The sequence below is a fragment of the Haliotis cracherodii genome, unplaced genomic scaffold (genome assembly GCF_022045235.1).
Source record: "Haliotis cracherodii isolate W230 unplaced genomic scaffold, xgHalCrac1.p SCAF_17, whole genome shotgun sequence".
Classification (NCBI taxonomy): Eukaryota; Metazoa; Mollusca; class Gastropoda; order Lepetellida; family Haliotidae; genus Haliotis; species Haliotis cracherodii.
Window position 1 is genome coordinate 19,649,241 of NW_027266272.1, and position 24,150 is coordinate 19,673,390.

The window sequence follows — 24,150 nt, forward strand, 5'->3', positions numbered from 1 at the left end:
TATGATGTGAACCGAATAAATCAGTGCTATTTAGCCCTGTTTATCTGACAGTCTCGCACGCCGACACACCTAACATGCAACGAATTACCGAATTCACTCATTAATCAGTCTCGTTAATCCGACAAAGTGTTTTGTTTATCCGACATACTCATTAATCCGACATATTCATATGCAACCAACCATGTTGGATTAACGGAACTTGACTGTACTTACAAGATATTCTTAAATGTTATTAAAGTGAAGAGAGTGTTTACTGATTCGCAGTGTACTGACAACATACGAAATACGAAAACACCTACAGGCTCATCATTAACTCCTAAAGAGCAATGGTGTGTATTTGTTTGTTTAATGCCACACACAGGAATATTCCAGCGATACCATGGCAGCCGGAAAAAAAATTGGTCTGGACCAGACAATCCAGTGATTGATCCACGCCATCAGGGTTTGATGACACGCCATCAATTCACCGAGCCAAACTGATCCATTTGGGAAGTATGGAATCGGAGTGTTACATATACGATGTTAATGAGAATGATCATCAACACAAAGGGAAAGGCAGTTGGTTGTACACTGCATGCTACAGCATAAAACTCTAAAGGCCACACGTTTCTTTCTTCTTGCTTCACAGATCTGCCGATTGTAAAAAAAAGTTTTTTTTGTTGTTCCTGAAATTGATAGGATGCATAACAGTATTCCCGCTTGATTTCGTCATGTTTGCAATGCTGACAGCAACAGCTGTGGTGAAGGCTTTCCTCATACACTGAAACCATTTCTATGCTTTTTAAACCAGCCGACCTATTGTGGAGGAAGACACTAAAAAATAAAATTGAACTGCTATTTTTTTCCCACCTACTCAACAGGTATTTTAATATATATATTTTATTTTATTATATATATTTTTATATTTAAATATATTTTATATTTGAATGAAAATATATATCGTGTCCATAGTCTATTAGGGTACAAGGATTGAATATTCGGGGGGTGAAGGAGGAGAGAGGTTGGATTATTGTTTGTTATTCCGAAATAATGTCCCAATGCCACCCGCGCATGAAAGGGTCAGCCCCTCAACAATCTTGAATTTTTGTTTTATCTCCTGGAACTAAATCAAAAGATCTGGAAACCGAAACATTGACACAAGTGGAATTCTTTAATCAAGATTATACTGGACATAACCCCTGAATCCATCTTCCTGAGGCAAGAGAGTTAACTGACTATAAAAGTCCTGTTTCCACCCTTGGCGAACTAGGCGTCAATTATGGAGTTATATTTTGGCTGGACTAACAAGTCTATGCATAGTCCAATAAAAATCACACAACGAAATCGAAATCCGGTTCGTAAAACTGTCATGCAGATTTCGGTTGATTGCAGTTTGCAAAGCATGTGCACCGCCAACTTGTTGTGAACAGATATTTTCTAAATCTTTTCATGTTTATAATAAGGGTGCTCACGTGATTTGATGCACTTTGCGATGTAAAACATGTTTTATCACAATATAGATCTTGATTATCGATCAGATTGTCTTGACTGGGTGCCGACATTTTGTTTGAAGCAAATGCAAGTTATACGAGAGGTGGAATCTGATTGGTCCAGAAAGAGAGGCATAAAAGGACATAACTCCTAATAGCCACAGGTGGCGCTACGATCAAGCCCAGCAATTCCATCCTGGTTCTGCAAGGGTGGAAACTGGACTTTTATAGTCAGTCAACTCTCTTGCCTCGGGAAGATGCCTGAATTTGCAGCATATCTGAACACGTTTCTTCAATTATTGGGATTACTCCAGTTATCTCTAAGTGTTACATTTGCCCCCTTTAAATGCCACTGGAGTTCGGGGTGCCGTTGTACCAAATAACCTAGTACTACGACATCAGATCACTCTGTACATCGGCATCAAGGTCTCTTAATACTTATTGGCGATCAGCCTTCTGTAGATTCCCCCCACTGGGTGTGTTCAGTTGGCTGCTGACGAGGTTGTTCGATCAGTGCCCCACTGCAGTTAAAGGCTTGCACGTCTTGCCAGTCAGCTTGTTGAACTCGTCCAGAATGTGCAGCTCCTTGGAGTACATCTTCCGCCATTGTTCCTCTGTCTCGTGGTCATAGCCGAGGAGATGGCACATGCCGTGTGTCAACATGATCTGAAACACAATACGTGACATCATCAATTTCCGAACTAGTGAATCCAAGATTTGTCCTGATTATGTTTTTAGGTTTGTCAGCACCATACCCATCCTGGCAGGGTTCAGCAAAGTGGGAAATGCATCACTTCAGGCTGAAATAACTGAAACAAGCGTATAGTCATCTTTATCCCCCACCCATTTTAACACGTTAAGGTCCCAAACCAGGTAACTGACCCAATATTTCTCCTCGCCCATGTCAAAATAGCTGCAATGGAAATTCTAAAATAAACATTTCTAAAAGTACTTAATATCAAAATGCACCAGTTCAGTATGTGCCTGGTAGATATACAGAGTTTGGTAAGAAAGTATATAACGTTTTTTGAGTTACGCTCTGGAAACGAAGACCACCCTTATAGAACCTAAGTCCAACTTGTTGCCATGGAAACATAAAATAAGAATTTATAAAATTTCAGTTATATCAGAAATGTTATTTACTTGATTGTTTGTAGTGGATGCAATGATAAGTATTTCGGAAAGACAGAACTTAAATTAAAAAGAAGAATGAATCTTCACCGTACTGTATTATATACATGTCATTTCCATAAATTGTGGTACATGGAATTCATGTATTCATGAAGTGTAAAACTATTCATACATCATAGCTCAAGATAAGCTTTTGGTGTTGTGGGTATTTTACCCATGCATTTTAAAATCATTGGGTATCAGTAATTCTATCTGGGTATTCAAATTTCTGTTACCCACTAGTTTTTACACATGTGGGTATTTAAGTTAAATATTTAAAACGCTATTCATCAAGTCCCTGCAAACTGCTGTCGTTTGGGTTCGAGAGCTTTATAGGACTCAAAAATACCACGATACTTCCACAAGAAAGTGTGATGGCAAATGATCATGATGTAACTGTCATCGTGGAGTTTGGCAAGGTTGACGAAATGCCCGTTTATAATTTCAAAATAAGTTGCTGATTTGCTAATCGAATACGCAGGGTTACTTCACAATATTTTGATGATACGCACAAGTATTATTTTTGTAGCGTATCTGTAATGTTCGTTGCTTATTTGATACGCTTGGATTTTATTTTACTGCGTATTTCTGCATTTCTGATGCGTATTTCACGCAGATACGCAGCTTATCTTGAGCTCTGTACATGTATGTTCTTGCCTTTAAAGCCAGCATGACTATATCAGTGGGTATTACAGATTAATTGTTGTAATTTGGTAATATTTAAATGGGGGTTGCAGCGAATGGAATACCCATTGCAGTGGGAGGTGTATCTATGGGCAGGGTTGGTTTCTAGTTTAATTTCTTGAAATTAGAAGTTGTTGGTTGGTTGGTTCGCTGTTTTACTCTGCATTGAGCAATGTTCCAGTTATATGATGGCGTTCTGTAAATAATTGAGTCTAGACCAGACAATCCAGTGATTGATATCATGAGCATCGATCCATTGGAATCAATTTAAGATAAGGTCGAGCTTCCACCAACACACACACACACACACACACACACACACACACACACACACACACACACACACACAAATCTTGTAAAAAATCCAACAGCTCATATTTTCAATTGGGTCAACAAGTTTTAATAGTCCATGGGCCAGACCCCAAAATTTTATAAAGCGGTACCACCTGGGGTGGCAAAATCTCAATATGATTTTTTGAAATCCATATATCCATAGATGAAAAAAACCTTTGAAAGCAATCTGGGACTCACAGCTTAGTGGTAGTAATCACCACATAAAGGGGGACCCCTCAGTCGAATCCACGGGACTAGATTTCAAAGTCAACAGTTGCTAGCTATCAAGTCTTTGTATACAAGTGGCATGCCGACACTCGGGGTCACCAGAAGTATTTCTGTGGTGCTGGATAAAACCAGATGAAACTGGATAACACTGGTTCAAACTGAACCTGCTATTACTGGATTAACATTTAGTCCCAGAAATACTTATCTTATTTAAAAATACATATCTACAAAATAAAAAGTAAATTCCAAATGGAGCCAAGAACAGTGTTTAACTGCCAGACCTTTCCCCAAAAATAGGCTTGAGTTGGATTCAATTACAATTTATTTTCTAGGGTCTGGGAGATTAACAGTGGACAACAACCCAGAATTATCGGTCAAAGGTCGTATGAAGGTCATGGTCAGATAACACCAACACTAGCCCCTTATCGCTACAGATTGAATAACTTGTGAACTACCTATAACCCCCCTGAGCCAGAATGTTGACAGCTCTTGACCTCTTTTGCGTTCCATGTTATTTCAGTGTAGTAAAAAGGTTTTACTGAGTTATTTGTGATCATGGTGATATTTTGTTGTTGTTGTTGTTTAGCGCTGCACTTTCTGCAACCTGTTGCCACGACATTACATAGGGATAATGGAGAAGATTGGCGATAACAGTAGTATCGGTTTCCAAACTGAAACAACATGTTAGCCCGGAAATCTATAGATTTTGTTGTAGTGTTGTTGAACACACTTATCAACAATATTCCAGCTAAATGACGGCGGTATGTAAATAATTGTGTCTGGACCAGACAATCCAGTGACTTACATCATGAGCATCGATCCAAAGTCAGCTCACCTGACCACCCAATCCCGTTAGTCGCCTCTTACGACAAGCGTAGTCGCCTTTATGGCAAGCATGGGTTGCTGAAGACCTATTCTACACCGGATCTTCACAGAGCCGTTATTTGTGAACAGACTCATCTAATATCCATTCACACAATTTTCATTTGTAAAACAATGTTTGGCACATTTCATACCATAGTGACAATCCAACTGGGTGTTGACAGAAAATGGCACTTCCTTCAAAGTGCAATGTCTGTCACTTATTTCAAGTCAATGCAGCAATAACAAATAAGTAATTCCATCTAAAAGCTAACATTATGTAAATGTAGTCATAATGATGGGTTATCATGCTACATATCTCCATGACAAAATTTAATGCAAAATGTGTTACACTTAAATACGTGGACCTTGTCTGTGTGCGTGCATGCATGCATGTATTTTATGCAATGAAATTGTCCCAGCTAAGCTTGAAAAAATATTTATGCTTCAGATTGTTGGATAAAATGGAAATTGCCAGCCACATAAAATACATTGCTGGAAGATGTTTCTAGGAAAAAATATATTTAGCCTCATTGTATGTTTTTGAAGTAAACATGGTAAAAGCTGAAGAATATCTAATCAGTGCCAGTGTGCCAGGTATATTTGGCCATCCTGTCTATTAAAAAGATGGCTTACGCACCACAGATAAGAGCACATGCAAGTATCGTGATACATATCGGATTGTGAGTAAGGTATCGTGATAGGTATCGGATCACACAGAGAGAGAGGGAGTGTGTGAGTGTGTGCGTGCGTGCGTGCACCCATGTCGGGAATCGAACCCGGGTCTTCGGCGTGACGAGCAAACACTTTAACCACTAGGCTACCCGACCGCCCTCTACCAGTAGAATCACCAACAACTGAACAGACATTCATACCTACAGGACAGGGACAGACACCATGTTACAAGTCACACAATTTCTGAACAGCGTCTTTTCATGATTATACAACATAAGTACTCCATTGGTTCATTAGCCAAGGTAGTAACTATTCATTTTCACTATTAACACAAAAATGTGGACCTTTGGGTATTTTCTACAAAAGAAACTATTCATTTTTTTCACCACTACCAACAGGCATATTTCTGAACAAACTATCCATAAAATAAAATCGAACACCCCTCCCCCCACCCGAAATTTAAATGTATGCTCCCTTAAATAGGCCTGTATAAATAAATGTGTGGTTTGTGGTGTGTGAGTGCGCGTGTTTGTGTGTGAGTGTGTGTGGTGTGTGTTTGTGCATGCGTGAGTGTGTAACCTCCTGTGCACGTCCTAACCCGTGTGAAGATTTCGGGGTAGAATAGGTCTTCAGCAACCCATGCTTGCTGTAAAAGGCGACTATGCTTGTCATAAAAGGCAACTAACGGGATCGGGTGGTCAGGCTCTCTGACTTGGTTGATACATGTCATGATACCAATTGCGATCCCATGATCGATGCCCATGATGTCAATCACTGGATTGTCTGGTCCAGACTCGATTATTTACAGACCGCCATCATATAGCTGGAATATTGCTGAGTGTGGCGTAAAACAACAAACCAACCAACAAAAGCACGCCCTAACCTCCTGTGCACACCTTCACCTGTGTATACCTTAACCCTTATAAATATAATAAACCCTCCAAATGTTGGCAGTAAATCTCAAACACCATCACCAGGGAAATAGGATATGCAATGTGTTATATCACTGCAAAATAGTCATTGTGATGTGTCACCACAAAACAATTAACAATAAACCAAGAGCCTCGGAATTAAACATATGGTTAATGGCCATGAGTCTGTGTGTCATGAGCGGAATGAAATGTTCTTGGCTTTTCAACTTCCTGGTTTTGTTGTTTTGGGCCACACTTGGCAATATTCCAGCTATAGAGCCGCAGCCTGTAAATAATCGACATTCCAGTGACTGATATCACCGATTCTGACCACCTGATCCACTTGTCAACTCTTACTACTAGCTTAGGTTGCTGGGGCCAATTCTAACCCCGAATCCCCTCAGGTAGACAAGCACAGGTTGCTGGGGACGATTCTAACCCCAAATTCCCTCGAGGGGACAAGCACAGGTTGCTGGGGCCAATTCTAACCCTGAATCCCCTCAGGGAGACAAGCAGAGGTTGCTGGGGCCAATTCTAACCCAGAATCCCCTCAGGGAGACAAGCAGAGGTTGCTGGGGCCAATTCTAACCCCGAATCCCCTCAGGGAGACAAGCACAGGTTGCTGGGGCCGGTTCTAACCCCGAATCCCCTCAGGGAGACAAGCACAGGTTGCTGGGGCCAATTCTAACCCCGAGTCCCCTAAGGGAGACAAGCACAGGTTGCTGGGGAAAAATTCTAACCCAGAGTCCCCAAGGGTTGTCAACTTACTGGCAATGTTTCTTGGAAGTCAGCACCGTACTTCTTGCATTGGTCGTTGATGTGACTGACGCCGAGGAAGATGTCGCCGAGGATCATCTCGTCCGGGTTGTCCACCTCCGGGAGCATCCCTGGTTCAAGGCCCTGTAAACATAGAGTGCTTGTTAATCAAACGTCACCTATATCGCAGTGGCCTGTAACTAATCGATACTGCCAAATCGATGATTGATATCAGCAGCAAGGTCCCATCTAGTTCATTTTAGAAAACATGCAATCCTTCAACCAGACTGACCACGATCCCCTTTTGTTGCCTCTTATATAAGGATAGGATAATGGGAACTATTTCTACCTAGGGGCTTACCCATGTGTTTCCTGCAAGCACATCACAGGCGAGGCGAGGTGAGGTTTAACGTCACTTTCAAGTTTAATGCATTTACATGTATATCACTGTATATAGGGGATTGCAAGCACCTTTCTGGCTGCTTGTGCTAGTCCGGACTAATGCATGTTAAATAGTGCTAGCAAGCCCACCGAGATACCATGCCACAGTTTAACATGGATACCCCACTCAGAGACAGCATACTGACTCTGAGCTGAGCAGTCCTTGTTTTAGCCCCTTGATGCCAAACGCTAGGCAGGGTAAATAGTACTGTATTTTGGTACGATGCACCTGGGGCTTGAACTCCTGACCTTCTGCTCTCCAGGCAGACACTCTATCCACTAGACCAAGAAGGCAGCATAACATAACCAAGACAACTGTGGACTTAAAATCTGTGTGATCCCTGCAAACTTCTCCCATGAGGAGTGTATGACAATATACCACAAGTATCTATAGAAGTATAACTACAACATGGGGAGTGTATGACAATATACCACCAGTATCTATAGAAGTGTAACTACAACATGGGTCGGTGTATGACAATATACCACCAGTATCTATAGAAGTATAACCACAACATGGGGAGTGTATGACAATATACCACAAGTATCTATAGAAGTATAACCACAACATGGGGAGTGTATGACAATATACCACCAGTATCTATAGAAGTATAACTACAACATGGGGAGTGTATGACAATATACCACAAGTATCTATAGAAGTATAACCACAAGTATCTATAGAAGTATAACCACAACATGGGGACTATATGACAATATACCACCCAAATCTATAGAAGTATAACTACAACATGGTGGCTATATGACAATATACCACCACCAGTATCTATAGAAGTATACCCACAACATGGGAACTATATGACAATATACCACCACCAGTATCGATAGAATTATAACTACAACATGGGGAGTGTATGATAATATACCACCACCAGTATCTTTAGAAGTATAACTACAACATGGGGACTATATGACAATATACCACCACCAGTATCTATAGAAGTATAACTACAACATGGTGACTATATGACAATATACCACCACCAGTATCTATACCTATATGATACAGAATCACAAGAGCAATCAAAAAAGGATATCATATTTAATGACCCACTCTGAATATAGGCTACTGATTATTTGTTAAATAAAACAATATATTATTGATCCTAAACAATATATACTTCATTTAAGCAATCATTGTAAAGTATTTCACTGTACTAAGCACATACTAACACTGCCAAACATTGAGACCAACTTGAAAGTAATCTTCGTATGCGACCCTACTAAGACTGAAAATTTACATGACAGGCCATATTTTCTTATGTATCTTATACCCCTATTCCACTAGGCGACACTCTTCTGCGCTCTACGCTCTAAGGGAGCGCCATATGTCTCCTCATTTTTAGCTATCTGGGATCAGATAGTGCTCCTTTTGCAATCCAACAGCGATCTATGCGATACGATAACGACTTGAATACCCTTGATCGCAACCAAACAACCCAAAATGTGTCGATCTTGCATGATCAGTTCCCGCTCCTTTTGCGATCAGGATGCGATCCAATGGCTCTCTATATGTGCTCCGATTGCAATTATTGCGATCTTATGCGCTCTACTCTGATCTGAGAGCGATCTAGGCGACCTATTGAGATCCATTAGCACTCAATTGGCGTATTAAGGGATCCTACTGCAACCTGATCGCCGAATTTTGGGTCCAATCCTATAAAAACATTTAGCGTTCTGAGGCCCTAATCAGTTCTACACTTGGTAGCAGAGGGGTAGGTCCTAGTCTTTGGTGGCGAATGGCGGCGCTCTAAGGTTAAACGATAGCGCTCTGATTACGACCTTGGCGATCAAGTAGCGATATGACGGCATTCTAGGCAGAGCGTCATGGGTCTTTGTGCAGGGAAGTCGACAGACGGCGACCTTGACGATCATGGAGATCAGTTAGAGATCCGATAGCGATCAATTAACGCTTTTGGAGATCTTAGCGCTCTGTATGGCGATTTGTAAGAGCGCCATAGTGGAATGGGGATAGTACAAATTGTTTATAGACAACAACAGTGCAGAATAGGTCTAAAAGTGAGTATCATATTTATCATATTAATTTCATTGATGTTTGATCTAAGTCTGTTCTCAACCAGCCACTTAATCTCTGAAAACAAATCTAACTAACTGACAATGGATTTAATAAGCCCAGCAACCTCCTTTGACAATTTTCTAAGCACTTATTACACCGAAATACTAAAATATTATCAATTAAGTAGCTATATCATGAATGCAGTGTCACTTAACATGTTGAAACATGTTTAGCTTCTGTACTCTGACACGACACAGGGTTTCAGATCCATTTTCTAAGACATTGACTGATTGTCATACAAATGATGTAATGAATCCTTTTTTATTAAGAATCGAAAAAATGCCCTATCAAATTCTCTAAAATTATGACAATGTCCCAATGATACTTGTCACTACAAAAACATTGTGACATCCTGACCATCACCCAGACAATCTAAATGCATTTAATGGTCCACAAAACGTATAGCCTGACAATAACTTAACATCAGTGTAATTCAAGCAAAAGCTTGACCCAGTTTCAGGACACTGATGTGTGGTTTTCGTGACTGTCTGACTGCAAACATGTAACAGCTGTATAGTATTGACCTTCCGGTAAATATCAGTGATATGGAAACACTTCAATATTCATATACAATGTGCATGTGAGCAGCCTTCAGTGTTCCCTCGTTGTCGAACGATGCACTCAGCAATATTTCAGCTGAATGACGATGGTCTGTAATTAACTGAGTCTGGACCAAACAATCCAGTGATTGATATTATGAGCATTGATCCACGTAATTGGGATCGATGACATGCATCAACAAAGTCAGCGAGCCTGACCACCCGATCTGGTTAGTTGCCTCTTACGACAAGCATAATTGCCATAACAAGCATGTGTTGGCAACTTGCTGAAGACCTAGATCTTCATTGGATCCTTAAGCATGTTCAGTGACTGAATGTTGTATATTGCTGTAGTAAGCAATATTCCAGCTTTATCAGAATGACATCCATCAAGACTGGATGAGAATATGCACTACTGCCAAGCAGTTCATTCCCTTACACCTATTGAGAACATGTGTGACACGCATGTAACATGTGTGCTCAATGGGTTGCACACAGGTTGAGCACCCATTGAACAAGTGTTTGCAGCTCGTGTGCAACAAGTGACCCATGTGTGTGCAACGGGTGACCCATGCGTTCATTGCTTATCAGGTAAGGCACTTGAACAACCTCTGTTGTAACTTGCTTTGGTTGCTGAACAAGTTCTCTTCTGGCTCTTATGTCATAAGTCACGTGATGTGGTGGCCATATTGGATATTGGTAGCATCTAATAAAATTACTTTGCAAACTACGTATCTGCTAAAGTTCTTCATAGAAAGGATTACAAATTACCATAATGCACCAGCATCAGACACTGAACATTTCATGGTCTTAGCAGTTTGTAAAAAGTTGCGTCATTTGGTGGCCATATTGGATTGAAGACGGTCAGAATGCAAAAAGTGATAAAAATGGCACAAAACACCATATTTCTAAGCCACTAAAGGTCCTATAGCTACCATATTTTGAATGTGACACTGTCATAAGATACTGATAATTTTCGATCGGGGGTTGTCAAAAGTGCTACATCCAAGCGTTTGGACGCCATCTTGGATTGTGTGCAATGAGTGACCTATGTGTGTGCCATGCGTGTAACATGGGACCGGGTTTCAAGTGAATTTGACAAATAGATCAAATGAAAAGTGACATAAAACAAAAAAATGAGATGTGAGTTACCGAGTGGCCATTGACCTGTGTTCACCAGACCATGAACACAAGGTCAACCATCTTCATTAGTGTTTGGCTGCTTGACTAATAAATTTTACATGTATGTATGAACCATTCCACTGGGGTCCAGTCCAGCCATTGTGACCTGCCAACAGTAATGAATTTAATTACAAGTTTATTGCTACAGGGAACCTCTGAATTGGCACAATTGGCACGGGTTGGTAAATATTTGCAAATAATCAAGTGTTGTATTTGTGGATTGCGAAATTTTTTGTTTCAATTTGTGTCTACATGAGTCAATCCAAGTGATTGCAAACAAAACGATGTTTGCTCGCCAAATAATTAGATGGCACAGTTATGATAGAGCAGTCACCAGTACATCGTCCCGAGGAAAGGGCATGCACTGAATGAGATTTCGGTCGACTGCAGAATTTGCAAAGGTTGTGTACAACCCACTGGGTGTCAACAGATATTTTCCAAATCTTTTCATGTTTTTAATCAAGGTGCTCACATGATTTTATGCCCTTCGCGAGGTAAGACCCGTTATATTACAATATAGACCTTGATTTTGTAGCAAATGCAAGTAATGGGTGGAATCTGATTGGTCAACAGGAGGGACACAGAATGGACATAACTTGTAATAGCCACTGGGGGTGCTACGTTCGTGTCTGAAAATTCCAGCCTAGTTCGGCAAGGATGGAAACTGGGCTTTTCCAGTCAATTAAATCCCTTGCCTGGGGAAGATGCTACCAGTACTAATGTCCTATTGTTTCACGTAGTTATATGCTCCATTTCCCACAGACATTTGTGATCTTAACAATCACCAGGTGTGACCATGTAGACAGCTTGTGGATTGCAATTTTTACAATAGTATCATGGGCATTAAATATGTACATAAGTTTTGTAATGATGCTATATACAACAACAAAAACTGTTAGAAAACCTTTAATGGTCGTTATTCATAAAATATACTTTAATACATAAAATATCAAAATATAATATCATTGCAATGTTCTAAATCACCTAAATATTAAACCCTAAATACGCTGTCAAGTAAACAAAACATTCAATAATTATCTCTACTGAAATAATGTTAATCTAAATGCCATGTAAGCTATGACTTACCAATTTTTTTGGTAATTTTTGCTCAGGTGGTGTTGAAGATGAAAACCATTTCCTACTTCTATGTTCTTGTAATAATGATATCTGCCGTAGTGAACTGCAAACAACTAGAAACCCCAGAACACGCACTCATCCACTGCACACACTACCTAACACATCGAACCGCATTACAAACCACCCTCAATCTAAACACGGCTCTCATTCTAGAAACAATACTAAACCCACAAAATAAACTAGAAAACTTCATGGCCTTAGGCGTATTCTTAATCAAAACGGAACTAATAAAACGCATCTAAAAACTAAATAATCTACCAAATCAAAATCACATAAACCTGTAAACAAACAAACATCCACCATACCCATCGGCATCTATTCCAAATCTCAGAATTCCCTAATTCTATATAAGCAACCCCTAAAGCCCCCTCTTGTGTTGCACAGACCACTTTCGCTGATTTCGGAAACACATTAAATGGGGGGCACGGGTGGCCCAGTCGTCTAAGGCGCCGCGATTCGCTGTACAGAGTTGCGTCCCTTGGGCACGCCAGAAACCTATGGTTGTGGGTTCGAATCCCGGTTCGCCCTGATTATGTTTCTAGGTTTGTCAGCACCATACCCGTGCTCATGGGTTTCATCGAAGTCGTAAACGTCTGACACCTGCATCACTTCGGGCTTTCCTCCCACATTAAGCTGACACGCCGCGATGTAACTGGAATACTGTTAAAAGCGGCGTTAAACCCAACTAACTCACTCACTCACATTAAATGGCCTGGCCGGGCCCGTGTGTGAATTACGCATCAGTCGGAAATCGCACATTAAATTTCCAAAGTAAGTAAGTAAGTAGTGAACTTCTGACCTTATTCAGTGATTGCTCTGCTATTAATTTGAATATATTGCTTTACGATAATACCCTAGCCCCTTTACCAGGTACAATGTGCTTTAAAATGTTCACCCGCACAAAACCATTCTATAAATGTATCATTCATAATTATTTGTTTTATCTAATATGCATTGATATATTTTATGTAAATGATTTCTTTTACTTGTTCCTTTTCTATGGTGTATATTACGCTAAGTTTTTTTACCAAGAACTCTTCTTGATTTTACTGTCTGTCATAACTCGTTGGGTGGCGTTAGTACATGTGTTTTAATGTATTATGCTCTGCTGAATTTTATCTGCTATATGTACAATTAGTGGGACAAAAATAAACCACTTTGATCGATTTATTGATTGAGTATTGCTGCTTTGGGGATACGAAAGGTAACAGTTTATTATTAGAGGTAATTGGTTGTGAATACTAGGGCTGTTACGATTCACTCCCTTATTCGGTGAATCGAACCATATCCATTCAAGAATTGAATTCGTTATTCGTGGCCATTAGAATCGAATATTTATGAATATGCAAGGATATGCATTTACATAAAAGAAATACCCATAAGAACATATTTTATGCATAAGTTTCTTCATAAGACAACACTCTTGTACTATTTAATTTGAGAGTATTGTGGTCACTGGTCATTGTTGCATTTGAGCAGATACTAGTACCTGGATAAATGCAGTATATAAATGAATGATAAATGAATAATATATTTAATAATATACTCTTCAAAAAAAAGAAACTTGACACTGACTTTCAAAATGTAATATAATGTGATTGTTTCAAAATAGGACACAGAAACCATAATTGAAACACTGTTTGAAGGTCAATGTACACAATGTTCAAAACATTAATTGTGTCACCAAGACACACATACACGATACAGTTAATGTCACAGGGGTACAGAAAGAGAGGTTATCACGCGAGTGTGTTTGGGGATGGTAAATATCCTGCATTAGGAATAACCATTGTATTTAGCGAGCCTTGGCTAGCTAACTACATAGTGTTTATTCCTAATACAGGATATTTACCATCCCCAAACACACAAGCGTGATAACCTCTTTATCATATAATGTCATTCTTTAATTCTGTGCTTCAAAATCGCTTTCCCTCTCTAACAAGCATTACCGAAACATTGTGAGTTTTCCTGGAATGCGTGCATTAATATTTATTACGTCACAGGGTAAGTGATGTGTCAGTCGGACAGTGACAGTAGCCAATATAGTTCCAACTGAAATCTGTTTCTTATACAGTGGCGAAGCAACATATACACAAAACAACAATTGTTTTTAATTGCCTTTCGCGGCAATCCACCGGTCTGTCCGTTAGAGTAACTGCCCTTTGTCAAAGGGAAGTTACTCTAACCCTAGTCTATGAGACGTCACGGCCACGGTCAGACGTTGGTCTGTCCTGTCATATCGATAAGAAGTGTAGTCAGATGTACACACAGCGACAAAACGAAACAAGGTAACAATTCATACATGTTTCAGCCAAATCCAACTATTTTAATTTGTGGAGGAGGTTTCAAGGCGCAAAGGTCTACAAGCACAGACATGGCTACTGATCCCGCTTGGCTAGGCCTCGTGCCCTCGCCAAATTGTTTCGAAATTTATATCTCCAAAGTTGCCAAAACTTATAAAATGCCTTAGCTACGTCACAGATTTTCAGTATATTAGACTGTTCTTTTGATAATGATAGCAATTATCCCTGTAGTTTATCCAGATTCCCGATGGTTAATTCTGACTCGGTCGTCGAATGACAAGGGCGACGCCATGTTTGTTTATAAACAGTGAAAGTAGTCCCTACATGATATTTGATATTTGCATCTCTATCCGCATATGACCCCAACGGATATCGTTTTTATCCGTTGGCTTTATCCTGCCGAGAAACCTACCCATTATATGATAAAATGTCAGTATCAGTTGTGCCCACCACGTTCATCAATCACCGCTTGACACCGCAATCAAGTTGTCAATAATACGCTGTTGGAAGTACTGCCATTCATGCTGAAGTGCATCAAGAAGCGCCGGAAGTGTTTAGTGCGGTGGATTCCTTCTGCGAAAGCGTCGATCCAACTCGTCCCACGGGGACAAATCTGGTGACTGGGCTGGCCAAGGTAATGTCTGGATGTTGTTGTGGTGTAAGAAGTCCTGACAAACACGTGCAATATGCGGTCGAGTGTTGTCTTGCTGGAACAGGTCTGCCATGAACGTTGACGTGAGGAAAAACGTAAGGCTGTAGGATCAAGTCTCTGTATCGCACACCTGTCAATGCACCTGCCACATACTCGAGAGGCATCCTTCCACCGTGATGAATTCTGGCCCATACCATGACACTCCCGCCGCCAAATGGGACAACCTGCTGCACATAGTTAGGGGCCTAACTTTCACCACCGACGTCTGTAGACACGTGCCCATCTAACCCACTGATGGCACCAAAGCAGACGGTCTGCCAGATGACGTGGGGTCAATACATGACGTCGAATAGGTCTTCGTGCAAAAAGTCCAGCTTCCCTCAGTCTGTTGCGTACCGTTTGACCTGATATTCTGTGTACCCCAGGGATCTGTGTGGTTATAGACGTGGCTGTGGTAGTGTGATCTCGGAGGTGTTGCAGCCACAGGTATCGATCTTGTGCTTGGGTTGTCACCCTTGGTCTTCCTGACCTTGGTCTGTCATCAACTGTGTTGGTGTTGTTGTATCGGGTCCACAGTGCAGAAATTGTCTGTCTGGATACGCCAAAGTGCCTGGGCACTTGTTGCTGAGTTGCTCCAGCTTGTAAATGCAGGATCCTGTGCTGCACTTTTTTTACAGGCGGTTGCATTTGGATGAAGCTGTAAAACTGATCCCTGAACGCTACGTTTATGTGCTTTGCATGTGTTTTCGCAAATTATAGACACATCATCTTTCTGTTGGACTTATTTGGTTCTCATTTAATGTAATTATTTTAGATATTTGGATAAGTGGTTTTACATCTATGTCAAGTTTCTTTTTTTGAAGAGTATATACAGTCGTGCCCTGCTTATACGGACTTCAGATATCCGAAAACCTCGGTTCCCCGACGATTTTCATTCAAAACGAAATAATTACTATATAGATTTACCCGTATATCCGGAAATTCAGTTTCCAGAACCGGACGGTCATTTTCATACACAAAACACTGAAATGCACTCAAAATTGTCTCACTTATCCGGACAGTACACTTCCGCTGGTGGTAATATCTTTGGTTCGTGAGAAGTCAATTAACCAAGTGACACTGAGTTACGTTTGAGACGAGCTTGTTTATTGTACATGTAATCCCCTTCGATAAATATGGCGTCTGTGGAGGTCAGAGGTCAAAGTTGAACTTCATTACGTATTACAAGAACATTATGAGGCACTGTTTTATATCTAGGGATTAAGATTACCTTGTGTATTTTCTCGTAAACTAAGCCGGAAACAGCAATTAGCTGTACACACGTTTTCTTGGAATAGACCGGTGATTCGGTAAAGACACACCCAATGATATAACTTTATAGGATTTTAAATGCAAGGATCGACAACAATTGTATCTGAAACTATTTTTTTTTATCAGGAATAATATATTCCATTATTTTCTTAATTATATGCAGCCTTTACTAAACATATTTAAAATGATAATAACCCTAAGCGAAGCAGCTGATCGCTATTGCCGGGTATTATTTTTTACATGGAACCAGTCTGATCAGTCACCGCCAAGGCTCACGCGCACGTGATCGTGAGAATTTCATGTTGACATAGAATCGTCAAACAAAAACAAATATGACTTTTAACGAGTCAAAGTATGTCATTTATGATATATGTATCCATTCTCTGTCAACTAAAGTTCGTTTCAAGGTGTCAATAGCGGTATTCTGACCGTGGTTGCTGTTAATAACGGTGAGTTGTGCAATCTTCCGATCGCTTCACACACGATTTCGCCGAAATTAATAAAAACAATATGTATAAGGAATTTTGTCATGAGTTGCATAATTGAAGGGAAGTAACTCTTCCAGTAAGAAGCTGGTTTCAGTTATACGGAAATTCATTTCTACGGACGAATTGTGAAATGACGCAAGTGTCCGTATAAACGAGGCACTACTGTATTAAAATTTAACATACCATGTCAAATAATACATCAACTGCTGACTTGTTATTGTATTCGTGAATTATTATTCATATTCGTTACCCTATATTCATGATACAAATCGTATTCGCTCATAGTGTATTCTTTGCAGCCCTAGTGAATACCTACTACCATGTGATAAGATATCTTTATCCTTTCACTGTCTCTGGATAATTTTTTCATGCTGATGGAAAGGAATTCAACCAGTTTATGCATTCCATGCCGGGGCCTTCTCCTGAATGGGAGACAAACAGTCTCAATTTCTTATCATAACATAATAATAAATAACTGTCTGGTCTACTGCAGAGTTTGTTTTCGTGTTTGTGCTGAATAATTTTGTGACAGTTGTGAAAAAATTGTTAACAGCCTGATGTATATGATATATTATTATATCAGCTAACTAGAAGATACACTGGCTGCTTCATCCCTTATAGAGGCCGAACGGTCCGATTTGTGGAAATATGTACTAGAATATGTAAAGACAGTATTAGACAATGGAACCGTAATATAACATGTCCAGGAAACATGTTGGGTAAATATGACGATGGTTGTACCCTGAAATGTTATAACGTTAGATCACCAGGGCGAAAGTGTTTTATGATATACGTACACGAGAGTTGGGATACTGGCTGGGTTACACAAGAACATGTGGTTTGAAATCCGCCACTGACATGACAAATTAGGTTAATTAAGCATCATATCAACAATGCATAAATAACTGAACAGAAGGCAGTGTTCCCACTGGCTTTCGAAAATGCCAGTCCTAGTTTACTGGCACTTCTAAAAATTACCAGTCCCCTTAATTTTTGTCTGTCCCAAATTTCAATGAATAAAAAAATGTAAGAAACTTACCTGTTTTTAATTCTTTCGATATTATGTGAAATGCAATGACGTTATCTCTGACGTAATATAGTTACATCTACACGTCATTCACACAAAGTTCAGTCACAATTTTCTCCTTTTGTGTAATATTTCGAGACTAAGTCGCTACAAATATATATTTGACCGCGAAGCAAAGACAAATGTTATTTCTTTGCAAAAACAGTAAACCAGGGGAAACCCTGATCGTAAGAGACCAGCTGACTTGGTATGAAACATATACTTATATGAATATCGCCCATATATTGTTCAATAACAAAGAATTCTAAGGTACTTTATTTGCCGGTCCACAGGGACTGGGACTCACATGAAATACCGGTCCAAGCCTAATTTTACCGGTAAAAAACCTGGTACCAGTAAACAGGAACACTGGAAGGTAATGATGAAAAAATTGAATTAGCTTTCAGTTGGGACTGATCGCACTCAACAGCTTTCCTGTGCACGTGCGTTGTCTAAGAATACAATATTGCACAGACACTACAAAGTTCATTGACTAATTTGAGGTGTTGACTGACGAATAACAAGTGTTCTTCATCCTATGGATGTGCTTCCATATATACACGCACAACACACTTACCGTATTCAACGTTATAAGCGCCCCGCTCTAATAAGCGCCCACAGCGATATTTGCTAATATATTGGTAAGTGAACAATCCCACTCAGCACACCTTCCGATTGATCAATGTAAAAAAGACTTATTTATTTGTGTATAATACGCACTAGTGTGTTATATGCACCCTTAATTATGGGCAATTAAATTCTGGAAAATATATCCGTCGTATATAAACAGTTCAGGCCGTCAGTATAAACCACAAAATTTATCCTTTAACTCTGTTTGTTTCACCAAACTAATATTCTAATAAGAGCCCCCCTTTCTATTTTTGAGAGCGCCCTGGGCGCTTATTGCGTCGAATACGGTAAGTATACTTCCCGATATAAGCATCATAAACCTGAGAACAGAGGTGCCAAGTATGACTCGCATTCACACACGGGAGCAAATTTTAGTCGATATAGTGATGGATAAAATTTGAAACTTTACAAACTTTCTGCGTAATTCCTGTGTAGTTTCTGTGTAGTAGAGACTTTTCGCATTGTAGTGTAAGCAGTGATAGAAACTAACATTTTTAGTCCACTAGTCCTTATAATGATAAGATATAACAAAATCCTAAAAAATGGCAAATTTCTACTACAGTCCGTTTGACTCCAAATGAGAACGATGAATTGCAAAATAACTCGAAATCCAGATTGATACAAGAGACGGGGAATGACTGATTATCTGTCCAAAGCGAAATTAATGAAGAACTGACTTTCCCTTTGTGTGAGTTCTCAAAGCTCAAGTGAGTGAGTGAGTATGGTTTTACGCCGCTTTTAGCAATATTCCAGCAATATCACGGTGGGGGACACCAGAAATGGGCTTCACACATTGTACCCATTTCGGGAATCGAACCCCGGTCTTCTGCATGACGAGCGAACGCTTTAACCACTAGGCTACCCGACCGCCCCCTCAAAGCTCTAAGTTCACACAGTTTGGCCTTCAATTTTTAAAGGTTCATGCACTAATAATGTTTAAATTTGAAGTTTACACGATATACAGCTTTTCCACTGGACGAGAGGTGGGACAATAGCTCACTACATATTAAACTGAACATATAAATTCATCAAATATCTGTGGATATAAAAACTCACTATTATCATGCTGATAAGTTTTATTAAAAACATTCTATGAATAAAATAAGTAGTCTGGACAAGTAGTTGGCTGACATTGTAATCGCAACAAGATTATTAGTTATTTATTTTCTTCTTCACATGTTAGCATGATGTAATCCCACATAAAGGATCTTTGGTATGTTTGTTAGAAGTGTTGTTTCAAGAGATTAAAACTAGTGAGTGAAATAACTTCCTGCCTGTGGCTTTCATCTTTTCTATCAGGCTGCATGAAGTTTTCTTCTTCTTGACCGACTGTCTGGCAGATGATTTTAGGTCAACTCACATATAACTGATAGATTCTCAAGGAATTGCTGTCTTGTCCAGACTCGATTATTTACAGACTGCTGTCATATAGCTGGAATATTGCAGAGTGCGGCAAACATACGAACATGTGTCTACAGCTAGCTTTTCCTTTAGAATATGCTTCGAGATATTTATAGTATAAAAGTTTCAACGCATATTGATGTAAATATGTTGGTTGGTTGTTTAACGCCGCACTCAGCAATATTCCAGCTACATGACGGCGGTCTGTAAATAATCGAGTCAGGACCAGACAATCCAGTGATTGATATCATGATCATCGATCGACCCAATTTGGATGGATGACATGCATCAACCAAGTCAGCGATCCTGACAACCCGATCCCGTTAGTCGCCTCCCACGACAAGCATAGTCACCTTTTACAGCAAGCATGGGTTGCTGAAGATCTATTCTACCCCGGAATCTTCACGGGTCGATGTAAATATGTGTATCGCAATATGTATCATATTGTTATCTATGTACCCTGCTGTATTGCTTCACCCCCACATCTTTGTATGTGATTATAGAACATCCGGATATAGCTGCTTGGAAGAATTTCAGAATGGACTGTAAAAAAGCAAGTTAAATTTTGTCCTGATAAAACCAGCTCTATTCAATTTACCCGTAAAATAAACCCTAGTCACAAACCCAACTTATATCATTGTATATATGAATGACACAGAAATGAAAGTGTACAAAGTCATCAGCACCTAGGTATTTCATGACAAAGTAATTGTACATGGAAATGCACATTGATGATATTGCAAGGACATGTTGCCCTATGGTTAATTGAGTAAGAACTTACAAATATCATCTATCAATAAAATACCTTTGAAACTCTGCACAAATCATTTCTTTTACTGGGAGCAGAAAACATCACAAAATCGAAGAACTTGCAACATGTGCAACAATAGGTCTTCGGCAACCTGTAAAAGGCAACTTACGGGATCGGGTGGTCAGGCTCGCTGACTTGGTTGATGCATGTCATCGTATTGCAATTGTGAGGATCGATGCTCCTGATGTCAATCACTGGATTGTCTGGTCCAGAATCGATTATTTACAGACAGCTGTCATATATTGTGCAGTGTTAAACAACAAACAAACATGGAAGGGGTGAAAAATTTGGAAACATTGTCTCAAAATATTCACAGGCATCTCAGGCTTGGCTGCAGCGATCACAATGCCAATCAGTACAACAGACATATTTCGAATACCAAAAGTTGTTCCCGTACACATCATACCAGAGATACTTTGCATTCCTTTTTGTGAGTACAAATTACTCTATTCTTCAAAATGAAAAGTATTTACTATCATCATTACCTTTCACCAACAGTGCTGTATGGAAATTCATATTTCAGTAAGGAATATCCAATCCAAAATATTCGATTATACTCAAAACTTCATATCAAAAACTGAACATTTTCAATTGAGTAAATGAATAGATTAATATAAACTGCCAATGTATTTATCATATACATGACCCGTGAAGATCTGGGGTAGAATAGGTCTTCTCGTAAAAGGAGACAAACGGGATCGGGTGGTCAGGCTAGTCGACATGGTTGATGCATGTCATCGTATTCCAATTGCATGGATTTGATGCATGTCATCGTATTCCAATTGTGTGGATTGATGCTCATGGTGTCAATCACTGGATTGTCTGGGCTAGGCTCGATTATTTACAGACAAAGCATGGGTATCTGAAGACCTATTCAAACCTAAATCTTCACACGTCTTGATGTATGGTACTGAAATTAGACAGTATATTGGTGACAAATCTGTTTTGCAGGCTGCCATTTTCACATGTTTGACATACTATTTCACTATCATACTATTTCACGAAAATGTTTCGGTATAGATGCTTATACCGTTGTCAAGCAAGACTTGCTAGACAATGGTATAAGGATCTATATCGAAATGTCGCTTTTTACAGTAATGAGTTAAAGAAGTTGTTATCCATAAAACTGTGTCTACCTTGTAACTGCAAGTTGTAGTGGAAATACTAATATATGACTTAATAAAAAATACATTACTATACCCCCGCTCATAAAGTGTGGGGGCATTTAGTTGCGCCAAAGATTTCCGCCCATCCATCCTTCCGAGGCCATTTTTTGTTAACTTGGAAACTAAAGCATGGATTCTTTCACATTTAGGGAACAGTTTCCATAGTAATAGAAGAGATGCAGAGCAAAGTTTGATTTACATGTGTATTTCCTTAAAAAAAAATGTTTATCATCATCGTGTTGTGAACTCTGTATAGTTTTTAACTTTAAAGGGGTACTCACGGGAAAAGACAATAGCAAAGGCAACAACCAGTCCTGGGGAATTGCTTTAGATCAGTGCCTCTTTAACATTTGGGCGACCTATGACTTGGAAACTAATTAATGGATTCTTTTCAAATTTAGGGAATAGTTTCCATACCAATAGAGGAAGTGCAGAGCAAAGTTTAATTTTGATATCTGCGTACTTTCTGAAAATAAGAGATTTTTCAGGTTTTGAACTTTTGAAATATGTTGGAGTCGAAGTTGGGGAGTTTATTTATCCCTGCTCACTTTTTGTATGGTTATTTTATATATTTGCCCACGTATTTTCATGAATTATAAAGAGCCTGTATCACGATATGATCTATTACAACCATTGCCAAAATAATTACCTCATAAAACGGGAACGCAAGAACGTCTGTTGTCGAGTCAATCCTTCTATAAGCAGAGTTCAGAGTCGCCATCTCTTCGTCACAAATACACAAGACGGACATATCGAAAATCTCCACATCAAAACACTTTCTCAAAATGTTGATCTCCGTTTCCAAACGTCCGATGTTGAGTTTCACCAATTTCTGCATGTTCCTCAAAACCAGCGTCATCTTGGACGGACAGAGGATCAAAAAGTTGACCACGTGCTGTTTACTCGTCCTGTTAATCACGACTGCAATCAAACTGGTTTCGTCCGCATATATCTTCGTCAACCGTATTTCCAACCTTCCCGCGGTGGACGTATTGGCTGGAGACTGACAACGCTTTTACGCTCACCGTCCGCTGGGCGATTGAAGCCTAGCTGATCACGTGAGAAACCAAAATAATCTCCGCGTGTTCCGAGCTCCCTGAAATAGGTCAAAGTTAACGGCGAGTTGAAGCTGGTCAGCAAATATTCCAGTTACAACACACTAAGTGGCAGCTTTCTGTCTGGCCAAGCTGCCCCGGCAGGTTTCTAGCTTGTCGCGTTTGATGTCGGTGAACCAAAACGCTCGGTTGATGATCCCAGTAGATTTTGAGAAAGGTGTGACATGACGACAGCCATTGTGTAATCATTGATCGCGACCCGCGAAGATTGTGACGGTCTCAACGTGTCATCAGACTGGTTGTATACAAACACATGCGCTTCCGGTCTCTTTTTGCCCCGCACGACATTCGCCTTAGCTCCTTCCCAGCGCGTGACACCTTCGTTACACTCTCCGTAAAATCGCTTCCGTTATTTTGGAAGCGGCCATTACAAGAATCATAAAATTTGCCGTCTGACCCAAAATGTAGTAGTCACGTTTATATTCTCGTTTACATTCTTATTCCTATGATACAAATTACATGTTAGTTGAATTAAGCTGGGGTAAGCGTATTCGGCGTCACGACAGTCATCACTTGTTTGTAAACATAACGTTCAGTCGGTTGCGAGGTTAACTCGAAGCATGGTTGTGGTCACATACCACAATGAGGAGCTTTGACTGGTGGCAGCGGTACACACTCCGACGCATAATAGAGCGAGCTCCGCGAACGGGCTATCGCTGTGAGGAGCTTGGACATTCGCAACCAAAGGAGATATACAATAGACTGGTTTCCGTTCGTTCCTGC

At 39.9% G+C, this 24,150-nt stretch overlaps 1 protein-coding gene across 1 annotated transcript; it reads right to left on the reverse strand.

Annotated features, from left to right (window-relative positions):
- Nucleotides 1-1,873: 1,873 nt before the first annotated feature.
- Nucleotides 1,874-23,984, reverse strand: LOC139464943 (endoribonuclease YbeY-like). The gene is made up of 3 exons (XM_071246568.1): nt 22,962-23,984; nt 7,100-7,231; nt 1,874-2,135 (listed from the first exon to the last, which is right to left on the reverse strand). The coding sequence occupies exons 1-3, from the start codon at nt 23,169-23,171 to the stop codon at nt 1,980-1,982; spliced, it is 498 nt and encodes a 165-aa protein (XP_071102669.1). The 5' UTR covers nt 23,172-23,984; the 3' UTR covers nt 1,874-1,979.
- Nucleotides 23,985-24,150: the final 166 nt, after the last annotated feature.